The sequence below is a fragment of the Zeus faber genome, assembly GCF_960531495.2.
Source record: "Zeus faber genome assembly, chromosome: 20".
Lineage (NCBI taxonomy): Eukaryota > Metazoa > Chordata > Actinopteri > Zeiformes > Zeidae > Zeus > Zeus faber.
This window is the reverse complement of record NC_137207.1, coordinates 20,888,346-20,903,469: the sequence shown is the minus strand read 5'-3', so window position 1 is coordinate 20,903,469 and position 15,124 is coordinate 20,888,346. Positions and strand designations below refer to the sequence as shown.

Here is a 15,124-nt window from a genome sequence, read left to right as displayed (position 1 = left end):
ATCCCTCAGTAATTATTTCCACTTTTCACATGATCTCATTCGCCCCGCTCGCTGAATCGAAACCCCGCATGGAGCTTGTTCGGCGTGTTGCTCCTCGTGTAAATCCGTCCGTGGATATGGATTCAGACTCAGTGGATGCCCGCGCAAAGAACGAACCACTCTTTTCGCTTCTTGCGTCACTAACACGCACGCGCGCACACACGCACGCACACACACACACACACACGCACACGCACGCACGCACGCACGCCAGAGTATAGTAGGCGCTCAGCTTGCCACAGTGCCGCAGTTCCTCTCTCCTCCTCCGCGTGAAGTCGGGCTCTCGGCTCGTGCCAAACACGCGTGGTGCGCGCGGTGCGCACCGTGCGCACTGATCCCGCAGATCCTCCTCGGCGGATCCACCGAGGACGTCGGCGCCCACACCCGCGGAGAGGCGCGCACGCGGGACCCCGGTCGCCGGGAGCACCGGGAGCCGAAGCAAAAGTTTGCAGTCGGACCGCGGAGTCAGCCTGGCGCCCCGCGCGTAATGACGCGCCGCCTCTCCATCCTTCTGGGAGCGGGACGCGCGTCTCCACCGCCTCGGACACGGACCGTCCTTCGTTAAATGCCACGGCGCAGGTCGGGTCGGGTAGTCGTGCTCCCTCCAGATTGACCATGTCCGCGATTCGGAGGAAATTCGGCGAGGACTACCACCAGGTGGTGAGCACCGACCGCAGCGCGACCTTCTCGGCGGCGGGCCCCGCCAGGAGGAAGCGGCAGCGCTTCGTGGAGAAGAACGGCCGCTGCAACGTGCAGCACGGGAACCTGGGCGGCGAGACCAGCCGCTACATCTCCGACCTGTTCACTACCCTGGTGGACCTCAAGTGGCGGTGGAACCTGCTCATCTTCCTGCTCACCTACACGGTGGCCTGGCTGGTCATGGCCTCCATGTGGTGGCTCATCGCCTACATCAGGGGGGACCTGCACCACGGGCACGGGCACGACGAGTCCCACACGCCCTGCGTGGCCAACGTGTACAACTTCCCCTCGGCGTTCCTGTTCTTCATCGAGACGGAGGCCACCATCGGCTACGGGTACCGGTACATCACGGAGAAGTGTCCGGAGGGCATCATCCTGTTCCTCTTCCAGTCGCTGCTCGGCTCCATCGTGGACGCCTTCCTCATCGGCTGCATGTTCATCAAGATGTCGCAGCCCAAGAAGAGAGCCGAGACCCTGATGTTCAGCCAGGACGCCGTGGTGTCGCAGCGGGACGGCCGGCTCTGCCTCATGTTCCGGGTGGGGAACCTGAGGAACAGCCACATGGTGTCCGCACAGATCCGCTGCAAAGTCATCAAGGTGAGGGCGCAGAGCTGGTGGCTTGAACATGTTATAAGCACCAGGAATTAGACATTTAATGAGAAAAGTTTTCATGAGATGACACAGGGGAAGATGATTTAAGATAACATAAGATGACTTCATATAAGATTTCATCAGGTGAGATGCAATAGTGTTAGAGAACATAACATAACGTGAGATAAGATAACAACAAAAGATAAGAGTAAGAATCCGGAATTCCCCCCAGGGATTAATAAAGTCAGATTTTATCTTACCTTATAAAATAAAATGAAATGAAATGAAACAACACAACACAACACAACACAACACAACACAACATAAAGTGAGATAAGATAACATGAGAAAAGAATAAGGATCCTGAATTCCCCCCAGGGATTAATAAAGTCTGGTCTTATCTTACCTTTTAAAATAAATAAAATAAAATAAAATAAAATAAAATAAGGATCCCGAATCCCCCCAGATTTAGTATAATAAAGGGTTATTTTCTCAGATATCATGGGATAAGTGAACATAACATAAAACAAGATCAGATAATAACGGGTGGGGAATTGAGATGTTGCAGCAGCAGAACTTGACAGTGCATGTTAAAAGGAGGGGATAAAGAATAAAAGCAAAAAAAAATCCAACAGAATGAACGCACAGATTGATGAACAGATCTCAATGTCTCAGACCCCGTGTGCGCATGTGAGGAATCGCTGAGATTTGGGCGATCTGCTGTGAAACCGGTCATTGTGCTTTGTGGCCGATCTGTCCCATTCACCCACCGAATTCCCATTCATCTCCACTATTGACCGCGTTATTCAGAGGGAGCACGGACAGACGAATTTGCAGAGGCTTAGAGCTTTTATTCTCTATTTTTTCCTCTTCTTCCCCAGACCTTTAAATAAGGTGTGCTCCATTTAAATATCTGACACTTGGAGATAGAGCCCCCCGCCGGCACTAAACACCACCACGCTGGCCTTTCCACTGAAAACACAGCCACTAAATCGAAGTCTGTCTCGCTTTGTTCGGCGTGTCCTCCGTCATCCTGGATGTCCGTCCACTAGACCCCTCTCTCTCTCTCTCTCTCTCTCTCTCTCTCTCTCTCTCTGTCTCCCTCTCTCTCTCGCTCTCTCTCTCTCTCTCTCTCTCTCTCTCCCTCCATCCATCTCTCTTTGTAATTTCCGATTTGCTGAGTCTGTTCCCTCTCACGGTGGTGGAGGTGGGTGGGGGCGGGTGGGTCGGTGATCATCAGCAACCTTGTCCCCCGTGCAGTCAGCAGAATGGCGGTCAATGGGCCGTATATCTGACTTCAACCTCTGCATTCTCTGTCTGCCAATGAGACGTACGGCCCCCCAAGGGCACGGCCTGTAGGAAATAACTCTTATTGACCGAAAGTTATATTGAACCAATTCCAACCCTCCCCCCGCCCCCCCACTGTAACTCCTGCCTCCGCGGAGTAAAGGGCGGTTGTGTGTTGTCTTTTCGTCCGTCCTCCTCACGGACCCGCAAACCCCATTAATCTCAAACGGCTGGGAGTGAGACGCAGGTTTTCGAAAGTAGGGTCCAAATCAATTTGTGCTCGTTTTAAAGTTTTTAAAAGCCCCCTTGAGAGATGAAATAATCGCCGGCCGAGCCCCAACGGTCACTGATCTAAAACCAACTTTCTTCAAGGGTAAAAAAACAGGTCACTTTTACAAGCTGATATTTCGTATGAATTCAGCAAAGTAAGAGACGAGGAACAGGAAGTTATGCCGTTTCCTACTGGCAACTTGCTGTCGCCGATGTTATTCTCCTGATGTACTACGGTCGTTATAAACAGTAGTTTGAAATTAAATGTGATATCACTGTTACTTGAAACCTGTTCTGGACTACCCCGAAGCTAGGGCCGCATTTTGTGATTTTCAAGGCCGATTTTGCAAAGGTTTTAGATTGGGCACAGTCGTGGTAGTCCAGGGTAGTCCAGGGTAGTCCAGGGTAGTCCGGGGTACTCTACGGAAGTCCAGGGTAGTAAAATGCAGTCCAGGGTAGTACACTCCCTCCATGCGTCTCGATCTCCGCGCCCTTTTCCTCCAAATACAAAACGAGTAAAAAAACAGTGTGGGGGCGGGGCAAGACTCGCAGACTCGTTCAGATAAATTTCCCCGCATAACGCATGGAGAGGGGGCGATCGGGGAGAGAGTCATGAAGTAAGCGTCCCCATTACGCGCGGTTGCGTTTCCATGAGCAGACGTAAAATAAATTTACCTACATCTAAAATGAAAACACACTGTTGTGGCGCGCCGTCTGTCGCCTGTATCGCCGGAGAGGGAGACAGGTGTGCACTTTTGCGCATATCTTATGTTTTCGTCTCAAAATATAATTAATAGGCGCAGCGGGTTGTGCTGCTGAGTTTTTTTTCAGGTATCGTTGAGTGCTGGGCGATATTGACAATTATCACCACATTTTTGGACGAATACATCAATATTGATAATTTGATGATATTTTGGGGGATGACTACACACAAGAGAAACAATCATTATTAATGTGGCTGTTATGACCACGCAGGTAAAGATTACAATAGCCTCTGAGAGCTGCTTAAAGACAACACTCAAAAACCCAGGTGATATCCAGTCTCATACCACCACATCGATATTTTAACGATATCACCCAGCCCTCATATCTTTCTCCGGGGAGTTTGGCTTTTCTCTCTGTGGTTTGTTTTTTTTTCCCCCTGGTGATCTGATTTTCTCTCTCCTCCAAAATCGTGTTGGTGGATATTAAAGCCCTGAAACTACCCAGAGGTGTGAGTGCTGTGTGAGTAACTGGCTTCCCCTCTCCTTACGCTCCTGAGCCAGGTGGGGCGAGGCTCCATCAACAAGCGGAGGAAAACGTCTCCAGAGCCGCTGGACCGCACTCCCGCCCCCTCACGGCCCCTCTGTCTTCTCGCTCTTGATTTTTGAAACAAGGCAAAAGTGCCGGAACACTCTGCCGTGCGGAGGCAGGAGGCGGGCACGGCACCCATGAATAAATCTCTTTCTTTCGCTGAAATAATTTAGCGCGTTTCCAGCGTGTTCCAGAAGGATAATGAGCATCCGCGTTCCAGTCCGGGGAAACGGCAGCGGCTCGGTCCTCTGGCGGGTCAGAGTTACCTGCCGGGCCATTAGTCCAGAAATATGTATATACAAGGCCAAGGCTGTTGGGTTTTGAAACACTTTACTGAACGCCCGGGATGGGAGGCAATTTTATCACCTAGCCATTGCAGAGCATGCATGGAAAACAGTCAGCAGCAAAAGTAATGGTTACATGTGAAATATTTATATGTACAATGCTGCATGGTGAGGTGGTGCGGTCTCACGGTCCGGTGACATTTGTTTTGCTTGTTCAGAGATGAGAAGATTTAATATCCAATCTAGATACATGTTTTATAGATGGTGCAGGCAGCGTTCTTAAACAGGGAGTATTCAAGGCGGCAAATTGATTCAAAGCTATGAATGAGAGTGGCCTTCACCTAATGGGAGGCCTATTGCCATATTACCGTTGCAGTGACAGCGAGGTTTTGCCAGCGCTCAATCTCATGTCGCCATGGTGACAGACTGCATCGTAAAACAGCATTGTATAATGCATTGACTCTCCATCACCCTGCCGTACTGTACTTACAGACTCGCTTCCTCAGACAACTCAAGGTCACCGTCGCATGGCTTGCTGACAAGGCCGGCGAGAGAAATGAGGCGTAGTAAATTTTAATGATGGAGCTGTGTAAACGCGCTGCGATTGGGGCGACTGCGATCCAGAGCCCGGGTCCCTCCCCGGGCAGTAAATTCGCCCGGGGTCGGGATACTCTGGCACTTGCCAGCATAAAAAAAAAAGATCACAGTTTATTACATAAGCGAATAGTGCTAATGGTGATGACGGCATAGTACGGTGAGAATGTGGAACTGCCGCCTCAACCTTCGTTTGAGAACTGTCTTTGAATCAGTGTGGAACGAACCAGTGTATATAAAACTGTGTTTTTAATTTAATGCTGTTTAGGGTGAGTTTTTGGTGGAAAACATGGATGATGGCCCCTCCCCTCTTATCAACCCTGTCAGCATTTGTATGCTGTTATGCATACATTATGCATTATATGCATAATAATACTGGTATATACTATACTAATGCCTCTATCCCCGGAGCTCTAATGTTCCAGCTTCCCCCATGGGGGCCGCATGAAGTGCATGATTGAACACAATTTAACAGTTTGGTTCCAGAAAACTTTAATACTGCTGCAAACTGCTTGCTTCACCATAAAAGTGCAGAACAGCACTGAACAGAAATGAAAGTGCCAATGCAAGGTACCATAAAAACACTGAGTTGAACCGAGACCTCCAAGACCTCTTTAGGCCGCCACTTCCACTCTACAGTGCACGCGAGGCCACATTTCGATTTCTACAAGTTTCCCCCGACACTGTCAGACATGTTCAGACAGAGAGTTAGCTATCGCATTTGGTGCTGTAGCAGGGTGCGATATAGTCACGGTCTACTAACAATTTACTTATTTAACTTTTATCGTCAGGTCTCTGAGGGCTTATTTCTTCTACGCACTCAAAGGTTCCCGTAATTACTCCGCCAATCACGAGGGAGCCTCACAAAAGTTGGGCCTTGATTGTCACCGTTTACCATCAGTCTTTTACTCCCTTTCTTCGGTCTTCCATCTCTTTACCCGTTTAAGCTAACTTCACACTGAATCCGAAAAAGCATCTGGCAGTCTGATCCCCCCCCCCCCTAGTGGCCGTCGGGTGAACTGCACCTGGGTTTCGTATGCCAGGGAAAATGGGAGAGCTTGTTTTTTTTCCCAGTACAACAGCTTACCCAACTGCTCAATTGACCATGTTTCATGAATGGGAGTTTAAAATCCCATTAATATAGTCTTTGAAAATTGCAAAAAATAATAATAAATAAAAATGCACAAGGTTGACTGACATCATGAGGTCATAGCCTCTGAGCTGCATCATTTCCTTCAGGAGCGGATAACAGCAACGGTAGACTCAAAGTTGCAGACGTTCTGTCGTGTTATCTCTCCAATTTATATTCATTGAACATCACAAGATCGCTTCAACTTTTAATTGGGTTTGATAGGTGCACTGGGTCGGAGTCTTGTCTCGGTATCTGTTTGCACCGAGTTTGCTTCTTTCCTCGTGTTTTTCCCTCTGACCACCAAAGAGGGTTTTCCTTAATCGGAGACTCTAAATGGGTCCTACAGGGGTCTGTGGGAGTGGAGGTGTGACCCTGTGGTTTACAGGCGTCCCACCCAGGTGGTCGTCCTGCCTGACGCCCACTCCCACCTGGCATGAAGGGATGGGTGGATGGGTGGATGGATGGATGGATGGATGGATGGATGGATAGATGGATGGGTGGATGGATGGGTGGGTGGATGGATGGATGGATGCATGGCAAACGTATCTGAAGCAGCGGGAAGAAAGAGTGACACTTTATATGATGCCAGAATTGTATGAGGGTGTTCATGTGTGGAAAGGCTGCGCAAAAGGCCACGAAATCACAAGTCGTTGAACACAAATCACAGTAAAATGCCGTCCCACTCGAAAGGCCAGAAACCACTTGACTCAGCGCTTGACACAAGCAGCGGCGGAGTCACAGCGTTTTCCTTTTTTTCTTTCCCCCCCGCTCGCGCTCTTCAACTCGCATGCCCCCGCCCCGGCAATTTTAGGCAGAGAAAAAGCCAAAGTCGAATTGGGAGAGGGAGTTGAGCCGCTCTCCCAGTGACTCCCACGGCCACTCGAGGAAACGCTCCTCCCCGTGCCCTCTTACCGAGCCTCCGCCGGTGCGGTGACGCACGCAGCCGGCGGAACGCGGGAGAGAGGGGAGCGACAGCTGGGGAACTAGTAAACTAAGTGTCACCAGCAGCTCGGTTACGCGGGGAGGACGCTCCGCAGGGTGTGATTGATGGAGAGCAGGCAAGGAGGAGGCCAGGGTGTACGAGAAAAAGATGGAGACAAGGAGGTTTAAACGTGAAGACAACAGAAAGCAGGGGTCGGGGTGGGGGTGAGGCCTGTGGGGGGAGTGAAACGTGTCCGGTCTTTTTGGATTCTCATGTAGAACAAACTCTTAACTTATTGGCAATGACACCAGGGACCAGACGTGTGCTGTGGTATAAACAGGGCTTACCACTCTGTAACAGAGTTGTACGTTTCCCCTTACCTCCATGCAGTAGAATGACAGTTTCCGCTTACCACGATGCAGCAGAGTGGTAAGTTTCCGCTCACCACTCTGTAACAGAGTTGTACATTTCCCCTGACCTCCATGCAGTGGAGTGATAGCTTTCGCTTACCACTATGCGTCAGATTTGTACGTTTCCGCTTACGACTCTATTACAGAGTTGTACATTTCCACTTTCCACTATGCAGCAGAGTGGTCAGTTTCCGCTCACCATTCTGTTTTACGTTTCCACTTACCTACATGCAGTAGAGTGGTAAGTTTCCGCTTACCACTATGCAGCAGACTGGTAAGTTTCCGCTTATTCATATTTTACTCAAAATATTTTCAAAATAACATACAGTACAAATTTGAAGCAGAGTGGTAGGTTTCCGCTTACCACTCTGCAAAAGAGAAGTAAATTACCGCTTACCTCCATGCAACAGATTGGTAAGTTTCTCGATAGTAAATCGTTCGGTGAGGTTGTACTTCAAACAGTTATAGATGATGGGAAACAGCAATTGAATAAGGCCTGGGTTGAAAAATAGCGAACCTATCCTTTAAGTGTTCAAGGATTTCAGAAAGGTCAGATGCGCACATTTTTAGTCAAGAAGTACGAGCACCAAAATGTACTCAGAGGAACCCGATCGATGTTGAACGGGGGGCACGAAACCGTGAAGGCGGCGGCAGTGACCAGAGAAAGCGCTTCACAGACGGCGTCCATTTAGCGGCGCGAGCCGAGAGGCGCCGGCCTTGGAGGGGCGATCGTTAGTGATGCGGCGTGCCGCCGGGCTCCCGGAGCAAACGGAGGCGCGGCTCTCCGGGCGGGACGGGCCGGGGATCTGTGGGCACAGACGTCTTCCTGCAAAATGTCACACCCTCATGTCCTCCACGTCACCGTGAATACAAATCACAGTCTGTTTGCCATCTGTGGATCAAGCTGCTCCTCAGTCAACAGCACGACACGGCCATCACTTCCCATAGCAGAGGGGGGGGCTGTCCGTCCGTCCATCTGGCTGTCTATCTATATATCTACTGTACTGTTCTAGTACTTTAATTAATTACACGACGGTAATTGCAGGAACAAACAATAAACGATCATTAATAAACCATTAACCTCTGTAAACAAACAGTAAGATAACACACTATGTTATAAATCCATATAGCTGTGAACAGAACAGCAATGGAAATGTTCAATCCATCCAAATTTAAAAAAAAATACGCCGGCGCTAAAAAAAAAAAAAAAAAGAAAATTTGTATTATTATTTTTACCCCGTTTTTCAAAGGAATGGATTTATTTCATTTTTATTTTTTTATTTTTATTTTTTTTAATAAATCAAAGTTAAAATGTCAAGGAGAGACACAGAGTTCTTATCTCGTTCCTTTCAGGAGTCCAGGATCATTTCTTCAGTTCCGCAGCGTCTCTCCCTCCTTGTGTTAAAACTCCTTTGCATATCGCAAGGATTTTCAAGGAACGCGGCGGAAAGTCCAAAAAAAAAAAAAAAAAAAAAAAAAAAGGCTTTCAGAACTTTTAAGCCCATCGACGTCTCCTTCAACCCCTCCCGATATCTGCACATTTTAACCTCATTTGGGGGCCTGCGCTGGCAGACGCCTCTTATCTAATTTCATTTCATTCCAGGGTCTTTTCAGTCCTCTTTTGGTTTAATCATCAGAGAGGAAGCGGCAATTCCTCCTGAGCTCAGTGATGCTTCCGACCACGAGGGAGAACCCCTCCCCCACACCGGCCACGGCCAATCGGACCCGATGTAAAATTGCGTTTCCGGGGGGAGCGCCGTTCCCGCGGACCACTGATAAATGGAACGTTGAGATGAGGCCCGCTCCATTCATTCCTAGTCGGGTTCCGCACACAAAAAAGTCGCGAGGGGCTGCGGGGTTTGCGCTGTGTCGGAGGCTCCGGAATGCGTTCCCATCTTTCCATTCCAGCGACAAAGTTCACATTTTTATGTATCAGTGAAAATGGTAAACGTCCAGCTGAGCATTTCTCCCATTTTCCCTGACATCTTTTGTGACGCGAAAACCAGGCACAGTTCATCTGACGCTTTTAGAATTACGCCCTTATTTATTCAGTAGTGGGGCGATACACATCGATCAGCCACAACATTAAAACCACTGACAGGTGGAGTGAATAACGTTGCTCATCTCGCTCCAACGGCATGGGCTCATTGATGCACGAGGTCTAGCCCGTCTGGTTCGATCCCACAGAAGAGCTACTGTAGCACAGGCAGCTCGCTGCGTATGGGAGCGCTCAGAGTGTCCATGCTGACCCCTTTCCACCCCTGAAAGCACCTACAATGGACACGTGAGCGTCAGAACTGGACCATGGAGCAATGAAAGAAGTTGGCCTGGTCTGATGAATCACCTTTTCGTCTACATCATACGGACGGGCGGGGCTCCGGTCCGATCCGATGGAGCATCTGTGGGATGTGCTGGAACAACAAGCCTGATCCATGGGGGCCCCACCTCACGACTTCCAGGACTTAAAGGATCTGCTGCTGACGTCTTGGTGCCAGATACCACAGGACACCTTCAGAGGTCTTGTGTCCTCTGAAGGTCCATGCCTCCACGGGTGGGTGTATATCAACATTATGACCATGTATCGTGATATGACTTGATAGATATGATAGATATCGTATCAGTATCCACATTTTTAATGATCGTTTCTTGCGTGTAAATATCTCATGAAAGTATCGTCATCCCCCAAAATATTATTCAAATGAGCAATATGGAGGTATTTGTCTGTATTATTATTATTATTATTATTATTATTATTATTATTATTATTATTATTATTATTATTATTATTCTCACCCAGCCCTAATTAGCCCTAAATTTCCTAATCAGAGAGAGGAAGCTGTTAAATCATGCAGATCTATTTATATGGTACCAATAAGTCATTTTTTGTAAAGAGTGTGAGTTTCCAGATCTGCGAATCGAAAGTTTGATAAGAAACAACGATTCGTTCCGGGAGCACATTCATACGTCTGAGTGATCCAAGAGCTTTTCTGCTTGTTTTTGTGTTTTGTTTTGTTTTTTTCGCATAAGAACATTTATCGGATTGTTTGAATGAAGCAGCGGTCGCGCTCGTTCCACCGCTGAGAGAGGGGAAACATCTCTCAGTTCAACGTTCAGTCGCGGCGAGACAAATGGTTTTAATTTGATCTGAGTTGAAAAGCAAAAAAAACCCCAAAAAAACAAGGAAGCCAAAACGGAACCTTTCCCAAAGTGCGAGTCCTGTTGTTTTACTGCAGGATGGAGGGAAACGGATGTCAAACACAACTGTGTTATTAATAAACCCTGCTTCTCTGTTTCCGTTCATCTGGCTTTCCAAACTCTTTCTTTTTTAACTATTATACACACACACACACACACACACACACACACACACACACACACACACACACACACACACACACACACACACACATACACACTACGGTTCCGTTCTGCTGAGCAAGCAATATCCTTTTGAAGAGATCAAGGAGCATGTCTGGGATGTAAAATGAAAATATTCAGAATTCCGATGTATTTTCAGCGTTCCCCCGTGGCGCAGATCTCTGTCTCCCTCTCCCGCTCTCTATCTGTCCCTCTCTCTCTCTCTCTCTCTCTTTCTATCTCTGCCTCTCACTATCCGTCCCCACCTCCCCCTCTCTCTCTCTCTCTCTCGCTCTCTCAGACAGACAGACAGACAGACAGACAGACAGACAGACAGATAGACAGATAGATAGATAGATAGACAGACAGACAGACAGACAGACACACAGACGGACAGGTGGGGGGGCGGGGGCCGGCTGGGATGGTTTGGCAGCCTGCGATTGGCTCCCTCACTGAAGCAGAGACACTTGAGGAAAGCGCAAACAAATCAAAGCAAACAAATGACATCACCCCGACGGCGCGGGTGTGAGTCACATTTAACAGACGCGGATGTTGGCGTCCCAACATCCCAGGCTCCTGGAGTCCCTCAATGTCATGCCCTCTCCTAACCTCCGGTGCATCCTCAAAAAGATGTACAATCAGATAGTACCTGCTCAGCAAATGATGGTGGACTATGGTGAATGGTGAAGTAATAATGGTGAACTACTTCACACACACGCACACACACACGCATGCACGTGAACACACAGGCGCGTGCGCGCAGACACACACATCCTGTTCACAGAGAGCCGGGCTTATTATTGTGTCCTACTAAGAGCGATGCGCGACTGGCCAACGATCCGTTCGTGGCAAACACATCTTTTAAATGATTCGGGAGGCAAGCCCCCAAACCAGTCCACGCACAAAACTGGAATTCGTGGCCGAATGAAGGTGCGTCACGACCCACGGCGAACGTGACCGATTTAACTCTTTGCATCCCACCGAGATAAAAATCGCTTTTGGGCAAAATGAAATGGTCCCCCAACCCCGGGATAATCCCACTCACACAACTCAGAGCCGAACCCGACTCCTCCAACTCTCTGGAAGTCCTCACTCGCTCACCGGGCGTCACACCGACCAAACCGAACCATGAGCCGGACAAAATGCAGCGCCTCTCGGCCTTCAGAGTGAAACTCGTTCTGATCAACATGGAGCCGCCGTTCTGGACGGAACTGATGAACTCGGCGGCTGAGTCCAGCCGGGCAATTTTGATCTTTGCAACACAAGAGCTTATTTGGTGGAATTTGAATGGTTTCCGAGGTTGAAAAAAAAATAAAAAAACAAAACGATCTACACCAAACTTTTGTCCAGAACTGTACGATCAGCATTTCCGTTACCACACCATCAGCACGGACATTATTCTTCTTTTCTAAACATTTAAGAAACGTACGGTTGGGGGGTTGTCGCTGTGAACGTCGGGTCGGTCCCCCCGCCGGACGACTCCCGAATAAAACAAAAAAAAACAAAAAAAAAACAAAAAAACCTGATGTATTCTGTGTCATTTGTGTTCCCCCCCCTCCGTCCCCACAGTCGCGGCAGACCCCGGAGGGCGAGTTCCTGCCCCTGGACCAGTGCGAGCTGGACGTGGGCTTCGGCACCGGGGCCGACCAGCTCTTCCTGGTATCGCCGCTCACCATCTGCCACGAGATCGACGGCAGGAGCCCGTTCTTCGACCTGTCGCAGCGCTCGCTCCGGAACGAGCAGTTCGAGATCGTCGTCATCCTGGAGGGCATCGTGGAGACCACCGGTCAGGGCCCACTTCCCGTCCTGCCTTCCCCTCACCCTCCGCTCGGGGGGAGTTTGGTTTCACGGCTTTTAAAGTGTTCGCCCGCGCGCCTCCCTCTCCTCCGCCTCTCATTTATTTATCGCCTCCGCCTCGTCCCTGTCTGTTGGTTTTCCAGGTCACCTGGTTGTTCTCTCCTTTATCCTCTTTCTGCGTCAATGCTCTCTCCCAAACGCGCGTTCCTCCTGGGTTTTTGTTTTTACGAGTCGGAAAAAAAAATGGAAACGAGGGCTCCGTGCCGCCCCGCCCCTCCCACCGTAGGGGAAGATGGAAAAGTTGGAATGGAAAAAAAAAAAGAGTGGGGTGAGAGTGACTGTCCATGTTGTTTACCGTCCTTTTGCACAAATGACTTCACATGCCATTTGACACACAAACGCACACACACACACACACACACACACACACACACACACACACACACACACACACACACACACACACACACAACGTGGGACCCTTGGTTTTGAGCTCTCTCTCTCTCTCTCTCTCTCTCTCTCTCTCAGGCATGACGTGCCAGGCTCGGACGTCCTACACAGAGGACGAGGTCCTGTGGGGCCACCGCTTCCTCCCCGTCATGTCTCTGGAGGAGGGCTTCTTCCGGGTGGACTACTCCCAGTTTCACAACACCTTCGGCGTGCCCACGCCGCCCCTGAGCGTCAAGGAGCAGGAGGGGCAGACCTCCGTCACCTCGCCCAACCCTCTGCCGGCCGCGCCCGCCTCGCCGCCCCCGGGCAACAGCGGCCGCGGCGGCCGCCGGGAGAGGCTGCTGTCCGCCGACTGCGCGGACCACGCGGAGGACCCGGCGCCGCAGCTGCCCAGCAAGCTCCAGCGCATGAGCTCCACCAAGGAGGAGTACCTCCGGCGGGGGATGAGGACCGGGGCGGCCTCGCCCGCCGAGAGAGCCTTCAGCACGGGGGACCTTCCCGTGCGGATCCAGAGGCTGCGGTCCAGCTCAACCCCAGCCGGCGGGCAGCCGGAGGAGCAGGTTCAGCTGTTGGCCCTGGAGGGGGAGGCCGGGGAGGGGGAGCCGGACAAACACAGACTCCCAGGGGTCCAGGTCCCTCTGGCCGGGGCGCGGCCCGAGGACAAGCTGCCGGCCAAGCTGCGCCGGATGAACGCTGACCGCTGAGTCCGGGCGCCAAGTCCGTGAGACGAGAACTGTGACGAACTTTGAATCGGGCTCAGTAGGCGTCATTCAAACAGAGACGACTGTGATGTCTATTTTCCTTTTTAGTTTTTCTCCCCCTCAATTCCCCTCCCGACCAACCGTTCTCTTTCTAGCTTTGTACCCAAGTTGTCCATTGCCATGAATAGGAGGACAACGTCAACAAGCCATGCAGCCGCCGACGCTGCGGGCCTCTCTGACACGCCGCAGTTAGTGATGCCGGCGCGGCAACACTCAGCCCCTCGTACCCACTTTATATCGTTGCAATTATTTACGAACGAACCAGAGCATGTCCCAAAAAAGAGGGGCGGAGGGGGAGGCAGTTCACAAAGCTCAATTATTTCTCTCTGTTTCTCTCTGTGACGCTTCCACTCATTTTTTTATCTTTTTGTTTGTTCATAATATAATTTATTTATTTGTTGTATTTGCTTTTTTTTTTTTTTTTTTTTTTATTTCTCAGAATTAATCACGAGATTAGCTGATGAGTTAATACCAGATATTACATCCGCCCGCTTCTCCGTAATAAACTATCGTAAGTGAAGTAGTTGTGGTCAGTGGCCCGAACTGATGAATTTCTTCGACCATGAAGCAATTCATCAGAACCAAAAAAAAAATCGAATACTCCGGAGCAGCGGTTGCACCAATACCTACATCTGATATTGGTGATTGGGCGCTTGCTTCAAATGTGTGTCCGACATCCAACAGTCGCATCCTTCCCCCTACTGGCTGTCGTATGAACTGCGTCTGAGTCTCGCGTCAAAAGATATGAAAACGGGAGAGCTTGATTCTTTCCGGCGACTCAGCGAGTCGTTTGTTCAGCTGGACGTTTACCATTTTCCCTCAATGAATGTTTAAAACTCCCTTTATGTCGAAGTGTTAAAAATAAATAAATAAATAAATACACAAAATAACTGATATGAAAAGAGATTTATTGATAGTGAATATGCTGACGTCCAACATTTAGGTTAATAACGTCATTATTATTTATGCGTGACTTATTTACCAAAAGGAATGAATGGACTTCCACTTTGTTCTTGACTTATGTCGTGTTTGGTGTGAAGCTGGCTTCAGGGAATCACCCCAATGCCAACATCTGATAACAGGAGCCAAGTGGAACATGTCAGACACTAAAGCATCCCATCTAAAGACTCTTTTAGATCAGATGTTTTAATTTGTCGACATTTAGAAGCACGTTAGATGCCTCTAATGGAGGCAAATGGATTGAACATCAATGATTTTGCCCTAATTTCCACAAAACC

General features: G+C 49.4%; 1 protein-coding gene across 1 annotated transcript; it reads left to right on the top strand.

Moving 5' to 3' along the window:
- Positions 1 to 654: 654 nt before the first annotated feature.
- Positions 655 to 13,829, top strand: LOC307245383 (G protein-activated inward rectifier potassium channel 1-like; the record flags this gene model as incomplete). The annotated part of the gene is made up of 3 exons (XM_080020942.1): positions 655 to 1,335; positions 12,448 to 12,664; positions 13,204 to 13,829. The coding sequence occupies 3 exons, from the start codon at positions 655 to 657 to the stop codon at positions 13,827 to 13,829; spliced, it is 1,524 nt and encodes a 507-aa protein (XP_079877068.1).
- Positions 13,830 to 15,124: the final 1,295 nt, after the last annotated feature.